The sequence below is a fragment of the Gekko japonicus genome, unplaced genomic scaffold (assembly GCF_001447785.1).
Source record: "Gekko japonicus isolate JY-2015 unplaced genomic scaffold, Gekko_japonicus_V1.1 scaffold506, whole genome shotgun sequence".
NCBI classification, from domain to species: Eukaryota; Metazoa; Chordata; class Lepidosauria; order Squamata; family Gekkonidae; genus Gekko; species Gekko japonicus.
This window is the reverse complement of record NW_015175372.1, coordinates 1,164,946-1,179,529: the sequence shown is the minus strand read 5'-3', so window position 1 is coordinate 1,179,529 and position 14,584 is coordinate 1,164,946. Positions and strand designations below refer to the sequence as shown.

Genomic DNA, 14,584 nt, shown 5'->3' with positions numbered 1-14,584 from the left:
GTCTCACCTAGGCGAAATCCCTCACCAACCTGCCATGAAGGACAATTCTGTTCCCCTTGTAAATGGTCCTCTTCTGCTCCTGTGGAGGACCAGCAGTGAGGGTGGGAATCTCCCTGACGCACGTTTCTCCCCAGCTAGCTGCAGGAGGTGGCTGTCTCCCTGCTACTGCCATCTCGAATGCACAGAAGGGTGTGAGAGTAAGAGGGAGGGAGGCTCAACAATGATAAAAAGGGAAAGAAAAGGGAAAAAAGGTTGTCAGTAATAAAATCATGGCGCTCTTACAAGAGCGCAGCCAGAAACCCCTAACTGCTCTACAGGCAGGGCCGAGGCTGGAAGCTTGGGAGAGAAGCCCACATGCCTACGTAGTCAAAAATCATCAACCACCCTGCCTGCCTCCAAGGAGGCACTACTTCCACATGTTCAGACTGCCCCATCCTGGACCACTGGAGAACTGAATGTACACTGAGGAAAACCCCATCTTTCACAAGCAAGAAAAAGGAACACAATTCACATCATTATATTAAAAAGCCTGCTGTCTATTACACACACGCCCCTTTTTGCAACTGTAAAAAGGACGGTGACAAGGAACCAGGCCTTTTCAGCAATGGCAACTTTGCTTCTGAACTCTTCCTCCTAGAGAAATTCATCAGGTAAGCTCTCAGGTTAATTTTAGGAAACGGGTAAATACCTTCCTTTTAAAGAGAGTCTTAGGGGAATAGTTGTGTTTTCTAGTTACATAAGCCTATGACCATTTTTAAGCTTGTTGTTTTAAACTGTAATCATTTCTTCATGGTATTTGATATTGTGGTACTGTTATAAGCTACCCTGATGACTCTTGTGGTCATATAACAAGATATAAATGTAATAAATAAAACAAAATGTGTATATAAAGGAAGAAACCATGGAAGCAGGGTTCATGACTCACTTTTTTTCTCAGCCACACCATATTTATATAAGGAGGAACCACAAGATTGATCTGACCAGACTGTTTCTTCAATACACACATTCTTAGAATAGTGAAGGATCACACAAGAGGGAGCCAGTTTCCACATCACTTTGGGTACATGTGAATCAGTCATGAATGGAGCCATAGTATAAATATTCATCTATATGTCCTCAAGTAACACAAAAAATTAAGAGATTTACATGCATGTGTGAACTGACCCTTTACCCTTTTGCTGCTGAGTCACTTTGCTGCAGTTATTCTATGCTATTTACTTCTTTAGCACATTACTTTCTAGAGCATCACTTATTACCTTTAGCCTCCTACAGTCTCTGAATTGCTTGGGAAGCCAGGGTATTCAAAGCTCATTAACCTTAATACAGTTTCCATTGCCTTGTCTTCTTTGGATCCCTAACATCAACTCTATACAAAGTAATCTTAGAAAAGGTCACAGCCTATTTAAAAGCAGCAAATGGTAGTTCATACAAACAGGCCTAGTAGTGCCTGAAATGGTTAAACTATCACTGGATGTGACTTTAGTTTACTGAACATTCCAAAATTCGTCAAGCCTAGGCTTCCTATTAAAGGGGGTATTCCCTTAGGAGACCAAGAGCCAATCTGGGAAATCTACCTGCTTGCCTCAGAGAACAGGGAGCTGTCCATTGGGATCCTAGAACTGATGGTGCTGAATCCGGCAGCAGCCCTGAACTCTTGACAGGGTTACAGGCTGGAATCCTATACCACAGACAGAAAAACTGGAGCAATGTCATTCTGGGAACTCTGGCCTATAACCCCAAAGGTACACTTACTTTAGCCCATAACAGACCATCCCCAAACTCTAGGTTAATAAATATCTCAATACTGTTTGAGGAAAAACATGGACACAGGGCTCCAGAATCTAGGCAGATACTAGATCCAAGATACAGGCAGAGTGCAAAAATCTGGGTACTATTGCACAGAATAGGATCAACCTGAAGACACAAGCCAGAAGCCTGAAATGTTCAAGTGCACTTGGATTCTCCAAGAGTCTTGCATACAGCTAATTAGTTTACAAACTAATTGACAAGTAACAGCTAATACTAAATAGAGATGCTCAAGTGTTTGCCAGTTCAGCTCATGTTTCATGCATATGAACAGGGAGTCAGTTGTTCAGGAAGCAGTTTGGGTTGCTCTCAAGCTGCTCAAGGCTGTTTGCTGTGTTACTGTAGGCAGGCATATACAGTACACACAGACACCCAATACTACCTAGTACTCATATTTGCGATAAATCTTGCTACACAATCACTGTCTCATAGAAGAGTCCTCCTCCTCCTCCTATTCACTACTTCAACTGGGTAGCAACATCAAAGGTGAGATTAACCCATTCAAGATTCAATAGATTAGTTATCAAGAACAGTATGTTCACTGCAAAATTCTCAGCAAGCCTAGTACTGAGGCACTTTAAGTCATTAATGCCACAGAGGCCGAGCTGAGAGACCTAATGCTGTCTAAATTCACACAGTGTCACCAATTTAGTCCTCGCTAATTCCTATACTTTAATTTAAAATAGATATCATTCCTCTTTAAAGTGGAAAAATAGGGTCCTTGCCACACAGAAAATTCATAGAGATTTACACCCAATCAAAGAAACAGGCAAAAGAAGCCTTTCTAGAATAGACACTCACCACATCAAATCTCTTTGCAAGTTCCAGGTCGTCTTCATTTCTGACCATCTCAAAGAAATCTAAGTGCCTAAAAGAAAGAAAAAATGACAAATCCATCTCTAATTTAGAGTGGTGCTAACTGGATTACGGGCATAAATCTTTTCTCTACTGAACAGTGGGATAATGACAGGTGAAGAGACCCATTCATGAGACGCATTTGAGTTGATCAGCTTCTGAGGATTTGACTTTCACAAAGTTAGTCCTCCCACAGGATTAAATGATGAAAGTGCTGACAAAAATAACCTAAAACAGATGGATCAAGATGGGTAGCCATGTTAGTCTGTCTCTAGCAGTAGAAAAGAGTCCCGTTAAAGACTAACAAAATTTGTGGTAGGGTATGAACTTTCGTGACTCACTGCTCACGTCTTCAGATACAGCTAGAATGGGAGTCCATCTGTCCTATATATCAGAAAGAAGTGATTTCAGATGCCAAATGACATTAGCAGGCAAATAGCAATAGAAGGTGTGATTGTATTAGGTGTGATATGCAGAGAGGTATTAGGCATGGGAAAAAATCAACATTAAAGAAGAAGAGTTGGATTTATACCCCGCCCTTCACTCAGAGTCTCAGAGAAGTTTACAAGCTCCTTCCCTTCCTCTCCCCACAACAGATACCCTATGAGGTAGGCAGGGCTGAGAGAGCTCTGACAGAACTGCTCTTGAGAGAACAGTTCTGAGAGAACTGTAACTGAACCAAGGTCACCCAGCTGGCTGCATGTGGAGGAGTGGGGAATCAAACCCAGTTCTCCAGCTTAGAGCCCACCACTCTTAACCACTACACTAAACTTGCTCTCCAATTGGTAATGAGACAGGAAACCTAGGTCTTGATTCAGTCCGGGGGATGCATTGTCTTGAGGTTCATTATCAGTTGCAATTCAGCAGTCTCTCTTTCTAATCTCCCTTTGAAATTTCTTTTGTAAGATAACTGCTACTTTTAGGTCAGCAACTGTATGTCCTGGAAGGTTAAAATGTTCCCCCACTGGTTTATGAATGTTGTGGTTTCTGATGTCAGACTTATGTCTGTTAATAAGTGGACCCAGCAACATCAGCCAGACCATCTCAGGTGTCAGCAGTGTCAGCAGTGCCTTTCCACCCTCTACACTGGACAAACAGGACAGTCCCTTACACACACCCTACCACATATTTTGTTAGTCTTTAAGGTGCTACTACTGGACTCTTGCTCTTTTCCACTAAAACAGACAATGAAATAGATATTATCTCAACAGAGGATAAGTGTTGCTGCAGAAGTTCAGAATTATCTAGTGTGGAATAATATTCATCCAGCCCATAATACATGGCTGTATATTATGAATCAGGAGGCTATTGTCATCTCACTGAGCATGTGTAACAGCATTCTGCAAATGTGCTTGCTCTTCCCCATCCAGATTATAAGCTTATCTCTTGTTCCCATATACAGTAGTTTTCAGAGGACTGGTGTATTTCACGTGACCCGCTATCATCACTTGTATTGAAAACATAAGGTACAAAAGTTTAGATACAAAATAACATAGATATAAAATTAGGAGCAAAGAAATGAGTTGGGTACCACTGAGAATCCCTTTGAAAATATCACCATAGGCATCAATAGATAATAAACATTGGAGGAAGTGTAGACAGCTGAGGGTGCCTGTGTGCAGGACATTTTGGAGTGAGAGGAATCAAATACATTTCCTTAAGCACTGAAGCCATGCAGTGCACAGCTCATGTTGACCCCTCCTCATTCAACTTCTGGCAGTTCAAAGTGTGATGTCAATACATGAGGTCTCAAATCATGTGTATCTTCCCAATAGATGCTTCTCACCTGTCTAGTGTTGCATTCTCATGTCCCCTTAGCTTGTCGATAACAGGTTGGATACCCAACATTAGGAATTCATATCGTAAGTGCAATCGGAATTCCAAATTTTCCTGAGGGAGAGAAAAATAAATCAGTCCATTAGGGTCTGAGTCCTTTGTAGCACTTCAAAACAGCTTTGGGGAAGCTCAAAGGCAAAAAAAAAAAAAAAGCAAAGACTTTGAACTGAAGGATTGAGGTTAAGTTATCAGCATCCTAAGCTGTAATAATGGGGGGAATTCACTACCTGAGACCTTGAGGAGTTATTGCTAATCTGAATAAGAACATAAGAGAAGCCATATTGGACCAGACCCATGGCCCATCCAGTCCAATACTCTTGTGTCACACAGTGGCCAAAACCCAGGTGCCACCAGAAAGTCCACTAGCGGGGCCAGAACTCCTAGTGTTGCCCCCAAGCACCAAGAATACAGAATATCACTGCCCCAGACATAGTGCTCCATCTATACCTTGTGGCTAAGAGACACTGATGGACTTCTGCCCCTCTTGAAGCTGTCTATGCTTGTAGCCACCACTGCTTCTTGCCGCAGTGAATTCCATGTGTTAATTACTCTTTGAGTAAGAGTCCAGTAGTACCTTAAAGAATAACAGAATTTATGGTAGGGTATGAGCTTTCGTGAATCACTGCTAATTTCTTCAGATACAGTGAGCAGTGACTCACGAAAGCTCATACCCTACCACAAATTTTGTTAGTCTTTAAGGTGCTACTGGACTCTTACTCTTTTCTACTGCAATAGACAGACTACCCATCTTGATCTTATTCTCTGGGTGAAGAAGTACTTCCTTTTATCTGTTCTAAGCTTACTGCTCATTAATTTCATTGAGTGTCCATGAGTTCTTGTATTGTGAGAAAGGGAGAAAAGTACTTCTTTTCTCTACCTTCTCTGTGTCATGTATAATTTTGTAAACTTCTATCATGTCACCCCTCAATTGCTGTTTCTCCAAGCTAAAGAGCCCAAACTTCTTTAAATAAGCTACATTGCACTAGATGGATCTGTGGTCTGATATGGTGTAAAGGCAGATCTTGATTTAACATTTAAATAGCTGCTCTACTTTAGTGATGTTGTTGGGATTAAACCAATACTGGGGTGGGATGGAGAGGACAATGCAGTATAGACCTTGGGGGCCAAAAGATTCATCCCCTTCAGAAGTCATTAGATTAGTGATTTGTTAATAATTTCAAGTATAAACAGAACATGCATAAAAACCCAAAACAATAACTGCATGAAAGATTCTAGCAGAGATACTCACCTCACCAGTGCCAGCATTCAAAACAGCATTAATAAAAGACATGATAGCAGTTTTGAGATTCACCTCATCTCGATAGCGGCCCATGCTTCTGTCTAGCTCATTGAGCAATGACTGCAAAGCAATAAGAGTAAGAGTCACACAAAGTACCATAGTAATATTGTCTCTTCATTACAGACCACATGAAAAATTGTTAACATCAAGTGCTTAGCATGTCAACAAAGATGATAACGGCTGTGCAAAAGGCTCATGCATTAACCTAGCCCTTTAAGACTGGGGAAAGGGGGAGAGTGAGTTTGCCTATAATGCACAAGCAATTGGCTACACCGGTGTTTGTCTAGAGACAATTGTCCAGTCCCCCCATCTGGCCATCCTCCAGCCTCACCATTTTAATACAGTAGAGCTTCATAATGTAATCCTTCTAACTGGTAGGTTAACCAACTGAAATTTAGCTAGATTACCCATTACAGATCAATTTTTACTTATGCAGGCAAATTTTGAGTGATGAGTTACTAGCATGCCTGTTCCTCTTTTAAGGCCATTGCAATTTCAACGGTTTACTAGAAGAAATAAAAAAACAAGAAAATATCAAAAACGGGCCTTTCTTTCTAACAATAACACAGTTTAGATGTAATGAAAATCCCTTGCGGATTTGTTATTACAACCAGGAGCCTGCAGGATCCATGGGCTCTGAAAATTAAACACTTCTGCATTCACAACAAATCATGGTTTCTCATTTTATATAAGCCACAAAATACAATTTGTTCTCCCTTTGGAAATACAGTTTGAAGGCAAGAAAGCAAACCGCAGTTTGTGGTTCAGAGGAAACAATAAAGTATGGTATGCTGGTTTCACTAGTTACTGCTTTTTTGAACAGGTCACATTTGTTTTTTGTTTGGTTTCTTATATACATTTGGGTTCTGCATAGAAATGTGACAGAAGTTCTGCTACGTCTTGCATTTCATGGGGTTTTTTGGACTCTCTAAAAAAACCCAAACTCTTATACACACACTTGCATATATCTGTCTCCCAGTTAAAGTTGACATTCATGAATCTGATAAAGTGGGCCCATCGAAGTTTATACTCTACAATAAAATTGTTAACCACAACTTTGCAGCTGATATACTGGTTTCTATAAAGGTAACAGGGTATCAGCTACATCTTCTATTTAGAGAAGCCAGCTGGCAGGTTAAATAGCATCACTCCGTATGCATCCTCTTGCAAAGGAGTCGGATCAGATTAGGACAGTTCACGAATCCTTAAAATAATAAACCCAAAAATCCAAACAGTAAATTGTACTACTTTTACTTTTCACCATTTTCAGTAACTGGGATGATTACTGTTGATGTACAGCATGTTTCTTCAAAGTCAAGTTGACTTGGAGAAGCAGGAGGACTAAATCAAATTACTGATAGTAGAAAGTCAGCTACTTTCTCTAAACATCTCAGAGGGAAGAGAGATGTTGTGTAAGGATTTTTTTTCCTCTGCTTAAATTTCTTCACCCTTGCTACTGGCAATCTCCAAGTTAATGACAATGGTATTCTAAGAAGACACTGGTCTGTCTGTTGAACATATCGCCAGGACCCTGATATTACTGAGATTCCCACTGTTTTAGAGAGGCTTTCTCATACTATAACTTTGACCCTTCCCCTCTGGACTATTCTAAGAACCAGAAAAACTCTGCTGGATTAGATTTATGGTCCATTTAGTCCAGTGCCTGACAGTGGCAAACCAAATACTTCCAAGGTTACAAGCAGAACACAGAGGCAGCATCTCTCTCCCACTGTGTGTCTCCAGCACCAAAAGCAGTCTGCTTGTGAAAATGGACACTTCCATTTGTCTATCATGGCTAACAGCTGCTGATAGCTTTAAAAGGTTAAGACAAGCTCATGCAATCTCTGCAAAATAGTGGCTATCACACCATTCTCATAATAATGAAATCCATAAAATAATTACACTTTTTTGGTGAAAAAATAACTTTTATTTCCATCTTGACTCTGCTGCCAGTCCGATTCACAGGGTGACCCCCCTGAGTTGCAGCACTTATCCATCCCTTCTTCCAAGGAGTTCAGGCATACATGAATCTCCTTTCCTCCACACCTTACACAGGCCTCCATGAGAGGGGCCTGCAACCTATAGCTCCAGAGCCAAATGTGGCTCAGTACAGAACCAAATATGTTTCTTCAAAGAAGAAAATGAAATGTTAAATTAAGATATACCGGATTGGTAAGTGAGATACTAGAAAAATCAATATGTGAAGGTACTGGCAGGCTGCTGCTATTATTATTATTATTATTATTATTATTATTACTACTACTACTACTACTACTACTCCTACTACTACTACTACAACAACAACAACCGAGAGCCAGTTTGGTGTAGTGGTTAAGTGTGCGGACTCTAAGCTGGGAGAAGTGGATTTGATTCCCCACTCCTCCACATGCAGCTGCTGGTGTGACCTTGGGTCAGTTATAAGTTCTTTCAGAGCTGTTCTCTCAAGGACAGTTCTCCCAGAGCTCTCTCAGCCCCACCTACCTCACAGGGTGTCTGTTGTGGGGAGGGGAAGGGAAAAGGATTGTAAACCACTCTGAGACTCCTTTGGGTAGTGAAGGGCGGGGTATAAATCCAATCTCCTCATCTTCTTCTTCTTCTACTACTATTATTACTATTATTTTGTCATCAAGTCAAGCTGACTTCTGGCTTGAAGGCAAGGGATGTTCAGAGCCGGGAATTAGCTTTTATGGAAGTGGAAGAACCATGTAGGCCATCATGAGTTCTTTTGACATAGGGTGTAATACAAATGTGGGGGGAAAGTCTTTCAAACAGTAAAATTATGACACCACTTTGAGCTGTTCAAGGACACACTAGCACATTCTCTTTAACACATTTCACTTCCACACAACTTCAGATTTCATCTCTAAGCCTGTTCCGCAAACTGAATGTTACTTCTATATTCCTCAGTGGGCAACTAGGAATAAGACTGAGCTTTGTATTCACTGCCATCTGAAACTCCTCTGAACCAAGTCATTTGGTCTTTAACCAAATTCAATATTTTTCCATTAGATGCAAGTTGTCATTCCTTCTTGGTTGTTTAAGAATAAAAGAGGAGAAAGTACTTCAAACACTGCCATTCAAATAAAAGTAACTGATTCAGCAAGCTGCAGGAACAGCAAGAGTGAGCCTGAAAGCCAATAATCTTCCCGTAGACTCAGTAAAAAGTTTCCACTCTTGTGGGAGACAATTCCATGACTATGGACCAACCTCCCTGAGGAAAATTTGCAAAATTTGTGGACAGAATATAGCTGTGATTCTCTACCTAGTACACTGACTGGTTTTCCAGTGCCATTCCAAAAGCCTGAATGTAAGAGTTCTGAACCTCAGATGCTATAAAGTTATCCTGATTCTGACCTGTTTGAACAGGAACTTCAGCACACAGTCCCCTTGAATTAATAAATATGATTTGTGGGAAGTAGAACTGTACTCAGGACAAGTGTGCAGTACATTTGAGAAGAAATGATGGCGAGGGAGCAGCCTCTAAGAGCTTAGCCTCACGTACACACACCTTCGTCTCCATAAGGTACAAATTTGCAATACCGTATCACTTTTGGAAAAACAAAAGCAGTTAGAAGGCTCTTGCACCAGCATGAGCTGACTGTAGATGGGCTTCAAAATACTGTTTCAGTCAATCACCAGAACCATTAGCCAGTAAGAAAAACATGTGGACTGATGTCTTAGCAATGCTTTCCTTTTGTTTCTTGGGAGCATTGTGCTCTCCCTTCTACCACCACTCCCACGTTCTGAGAGAAGCAACACACAAGCCGAAGCTTAAAATATAAAGACTATATAGGACTGCCTAATTTTTCTCCCTATATAGAGCATATTATATGAAGTATTTCCTGCATGGAGAATATGGAAAGGTCTATAGCTCATACATAACGGTCATAAATTCAGTACTGCCATCTCTAATTGTGAGGATACCGGATCGCATGGCTGGGACAATCTCTGAGACTTTGAGGATCTACCACCAGACAGAACAGACGATACCAGATGACACCAAATCAGTGTCCGGCCTCTGTATAAAACAGTTCCATGTAATCAGTTTAAGAAACATGTACACCTTACTGTCTGAAGTGTCGTCCACAAAAGGGCACAGACGATCCCACAGTAAAAGATAGGAAATGGAGAGAGGAATTAGGGATGTGAAATCATAATTTCCAAACATGCACAATGAGAATGCATGAAATTCTGTAGAAATGTGGAGAATTCAAAAAGCAATTTCAGCCTTCGGTGAAGATGCCTTCACAGTATTATCATCATTATTCATGATGTGCAAGTGAAAAATCAGCCAGGGTTTGCTTTGGTTTGGAATGAAATTTCTTGCAACCAAGATGGATTGAGTTGCTCGGTAGTGGACAAAACCATCCTTCCTTACTTTGTAGATCCTATTTTGTCTTCTAATTTGACAGCTTCAAATACCCTTGGGCACTCACACACCGGCTTTCAAAACAGCTTGTAGTCACTTTCACACTGCTCATGTCACTTTCATATTGCTCATGTAAGAAGGCAGAGTTCCTAGATTTCCATAAAACCAACACACAATTTCATCTTTACTCATGAAAGCCAACAAAGCCAAAACAATTTACTTCCACTTCTGCTATTTCAGCAGAGAGTTTGCTTGTTATTAATTTTCACAATTGAGGAAGAATGTTGTTAATATTTTTTGCTATCAGTGGCAGATATACATTGTAGAATTCTTGGGCTGATATTTGAGGCTGAGACAATATGGGGCAGGCGGTGGAAAACATGTTTACTGATTGGAATCAGCTTCAGTCTGCAAGATTTCAAAACCCTTCAGAATCTTTGCTGGGTGAATCTAGATGATATTGTTCAGATGACAGGAGGCATTTCCTCTGAGATGAGTGAGATGTTCCAGGTATTTACACAACCTGACCTACAACAGTCAGATCTCAAAAACCAGGGGGATGACTACACTCATGAGAAAGTGTGTGCCTTGGGATTTTATACAGGGATAATTCTCTACCTAGTACACTGACTGTTTTTCCAGTGCCATTCCAAAACCCTGTATGTAAGAGTTCTGAACCTCAGATGCTATAAAGTTATCCTGATTTTGACCTGTTTGAACAGGAACTTCAGCACACAACCCCCTTGAATTAATAAATATGATTTGTGGGAAGTAGAACTGTACTCAGGACAAGTGTGAGGTACATTTTTACCTCAAACACATTCCTGGCCAAAACCAATTTGAGAATGCCACCAGACTCCCTTTTTATTCTTGGCTTCAGCCTTTAACATTATTTCTTTGAGACAGAAGGCTTGTTTTGATACAATACAAAGCCTGACAATCACCACTAGAATAGAAACAGAATGACACACAGACCTAAATAGTCAGATTAGAATCCCCGGTGCTGTTTATCACTAACACCACAATTGACACTAAAGAAAGAAGGGTTGAAAGCTTTCACATTACTTGGGAAATAAGAGTACTTTAGTTTTAGTCTGTACATGGAAAAGACAATTCTGGCATCTGGACCCAAAACACAGGGGGGGGGGACCAGCAAACAGGAGCACATCCCCACTGCTCTTAAGAAAACAAGGAGACAAACATTAATCTTTAATTCCTTTTCCCTATCCAAAAACATTGACAGGGTAATTATTTGTGCATTCCGCACATTCATGGATGAGATAATAAGTTGGTTCCCTAGAGGCTTATAAAAGCTTCTGCAAGCTATTAGCAGCAACTTATTAAGGCCCAGCTGTACAATGTATGAATTGTGCTACTCTATACACTAGCTCAGAAATTACTTATCTTTCAACTTATTTTCACTCTGTTGTAGATTTTAAAAGAGAGAAAGACTTTGAGACATGGAGAAGGCACTTCAGCAAGGTCAGGTTCACAGCAGCATATGGATTAATTTGACATAGCAACCCGGTCAAGTTGGGACAAGGGATAAAAATCAGACTGAATGTTTATCAGGGCCATGCACTATTAAAAAATTCCTGTCAGGCATGCAAGGTCATCTTGTGCCACCTCCCAAATAAACAAAGACAAACTTCAGAAAGGTTACTTCAGATTAACCAATGAACAAATAATACTTGTAGTCTCTGATGCATGACACATACAGAGTGAGAAAGAACTGCCTCTTAAAGACATATATTCTAATTCAGTGGTTTTAATCCACTGGTTAGGACTCTCCAATGGATCATGGCATCCCACCTGCTAGGTCATGAGCTACCACAGAACCCCCTCCTTTATTGCTGCTGAGCCAGTTTGGTATAGTGGTTAAGTGCGCAGACTCTAATCTGGGATAACCCAGTTTGATTCCCCACTCCTCCAACTGCAGCTGCTGGATGACCTTGGGCAAGCCATAGTTCTGTCAGAGCTGTCCTTGAAAGAACAGTTCTTGAAAGAGCTCTCTCAGCCCCACCTACCTCACAGGGTGTCTGTTGTGGGGAAGAGAAAGGAGTTTGTAAACTGCTCTGAGACTCCAAGTGAAGGGCGGGGTATAAATCCAATCTCCTCTTCTTCTTAAAAGGAATCTCTGCTAGTGTGCATATATAAAGGAGGCCAGGTCTCCTGGCTGTCTTTGCATGCGTGCTGAGAGGAACAGCAGGACATTAAGGTGAGGTCCCTCAGTAGTGGAGAGAAATCCATGTCAGCCCAGGCAAAATCAGAGATAGCACCATCTCTGCACAAGTTCTCCTTTCTCTTCTTGCTCTCTCTTTGCCTTCCCTCGCATACTCCAGCTTCGGGACCTCCAGCCCTGCTAGCCTGTCCTATAATGCTCTGCACACAATTTGTACCCTCTTCCATGAGAGAGATAATTCTAGCCTCTCCTTTTCCTGTCACATGTAGTTCAATGGATCCCATGCTGTCATGGTTAAAGATGGGCCTCAGGTTTGTTCTCATATGATTTCTGGCCTCCAACCCTACCATAATTCACTGTTTTTAAAAAAACACATTACGTTCAATTTCTGCTGCTACATCTCTGGCCTTTCTACCTTCTTCACTTAAGTTGGAATACTGCCTACATGTGTTAGTACTCACAAAACTGTAGTAATACTAAAGACACACATTCATACCAATGAAAAAGGCCCCTTTAGCTGGAGCCTTCCACCACCAAAAAAAGGAGGGGGGGGGGCTTCTCAAGAATGGACAAGTACCTTACCAGAACTAAAACTATATCCTAAGTTTTGTGAAATTCTACCTTGTTCTTAAATGCAATATTTAAAAAAAACCACACACATATTCTAAAGGATACCAGCTAATGGATGCTTATCAAAGGAAACCCTGTTTTTCACAGAGAGGAGATGAATCTCTGGGCTCCTATGCCATTTGGCTTACAGGCATATGCATGCTGCGTGAAAGTAACTCGAAAGAGTAGATATAATGGAGCGGATTGTCACATGTAGTTCAATGGATCCCATGCTGTCATGGTTAAAGATGGGCCTCAGGTTTGTTCTCATATGATTTCTGGCCTCCAACCCTACCATAATTCACTGTTTTTAAAAAAACACATTACGTTCAATTTCTGCTGCTACATCTCTGGCCTTTCTACCTTCTTCACTTAAGTTGGAATACTGCCTACATGTGTTAGTACTCACAAAACTGTAGTAATACTAAAGACACACATTCATACCAATGAAAAAGGCCCCTTTAGCTGGAGCCTTCCACCACCAAAAAAAGGAGGGGGGGGGGCTTCTCAAGAACGGACAAGTACCTTACCAGAACTAAAGCCTCATAACTATATCCTAAGTTTTGTGAGATTCTACCTTGTTCTTAAATGCAATATTTTTTAAAAACACACACACATATTCTAAAGGATACCACCTAATGGATGCTTATCAAAGCAAACCCTGTTTTCCACAGAGAGGAGATGAATCTCTGGGCTCCTATGCCATTTGGCTTACAGGCATATGCATGCTGCGTGAAAGTAACTCGAAAGAGTAGATATAATGGAGCGGATTATTTATTATTTAATCACATTACATTTGACTCGAGCTTCTTATATTGCTCTGTATGGAATTCTCACTGGTTTGGCCACATACACATCCTTATTACTGTGATTCTAACTGCACATGCTGTATTGACAGTAGCCTCTCTCTGCATGCCTTATATGTAGGGTTGCCAGGTCCCCTTGTTGCTCCAGCGTGGGGATTTGGGGGGGGGCATTCTGAGGGTGTGCAGGGATGCCCCGAACCCCACCCCCAAGAGCGACCACCTGCCTGGCCATCCCTCTTCCTCCTCCCTGATTTAAAGGGCTTTAGCTGATCCGTGGGGACCATGTGGCCTGCCGATGAGCTGGAGGGCCCTTTAAATCTAGCAGGTGGGAGGAAGAGGGGCGATTGCAGCCCCCACCCTGCAACTGCCCCTCTCCCTCCTGCGAGATATAAAGGGTCCTCCAGCTGATTGGCAGGCCATGTGGTCATCAACTGGAGCCCTTTAAATCGGGCAGGAGGGAAGGGAGAGGGGTGGCTGGGCAGGTGGTCACTCTTGGAGGTGGGACTTGGGGGTAGGGCTTCCCTGTTGGCCAGCTGGGTGGGGCAGATTGGAGCCCCCAAAAGTGGGGAAAACCCTGCCCGGACCTGGGGGCTGGCAACCCTACTTATATGTATGCACTGTGCTTCTAGGGTTGCCATCAGGCCCTAGTGGCTTGAAGAAGAAGAGATTGGATTTATACCCCGCCCTTCACTTGGAGTCTTAGAGCGGCTTACAAACTCCTTTCCCTTCCCCTCCCCACAACACACACCCTGTGAGGTGGGTGGGGCTGAGAGAACTCTGACACAAACTGCTCTTTTTCAAGGACAGCTGTGCCAGAGCTT

The 14,584-nt window shown here is 41.8% G+C and overlaps 1 protein-coding gene across 1 annotated transcript in view; it reads right to left on the bottom strand.

The window, feature by feature from the left end:
- DAAM2 (dishevelled associated activator of morphogenesis 2) overlaps nucleotides 1-14,584 on the bottom strand; it is a gene marked incomplete at its 3' end in the record, with an annotated part of 220,508 nt that overhangs the window by 50,134 nt on the left and 155,790 nt on the right. The window contains exons 7-9 of the mRNA XM_015425505.1: nucleotides 5,747-5,857; nucleotides 4,448-4,551; nucleotides 2,608-2,674 (exon numbers count right to left, since the gene is read on the bottom strand). Coding sequence (XP_015280991.1) covers nucleotides 2,608-2,674; nucleotides 4,448-4,551; nucleotides 5,747-5,857 — 282 coding nt within the window. The remainder of the gene's footprint in view (nucleotides 1-2,607; nucleotides 2,675-4,447; nucleotides 4,552-5,746; nucleotides 5,858-14,584) is intronic.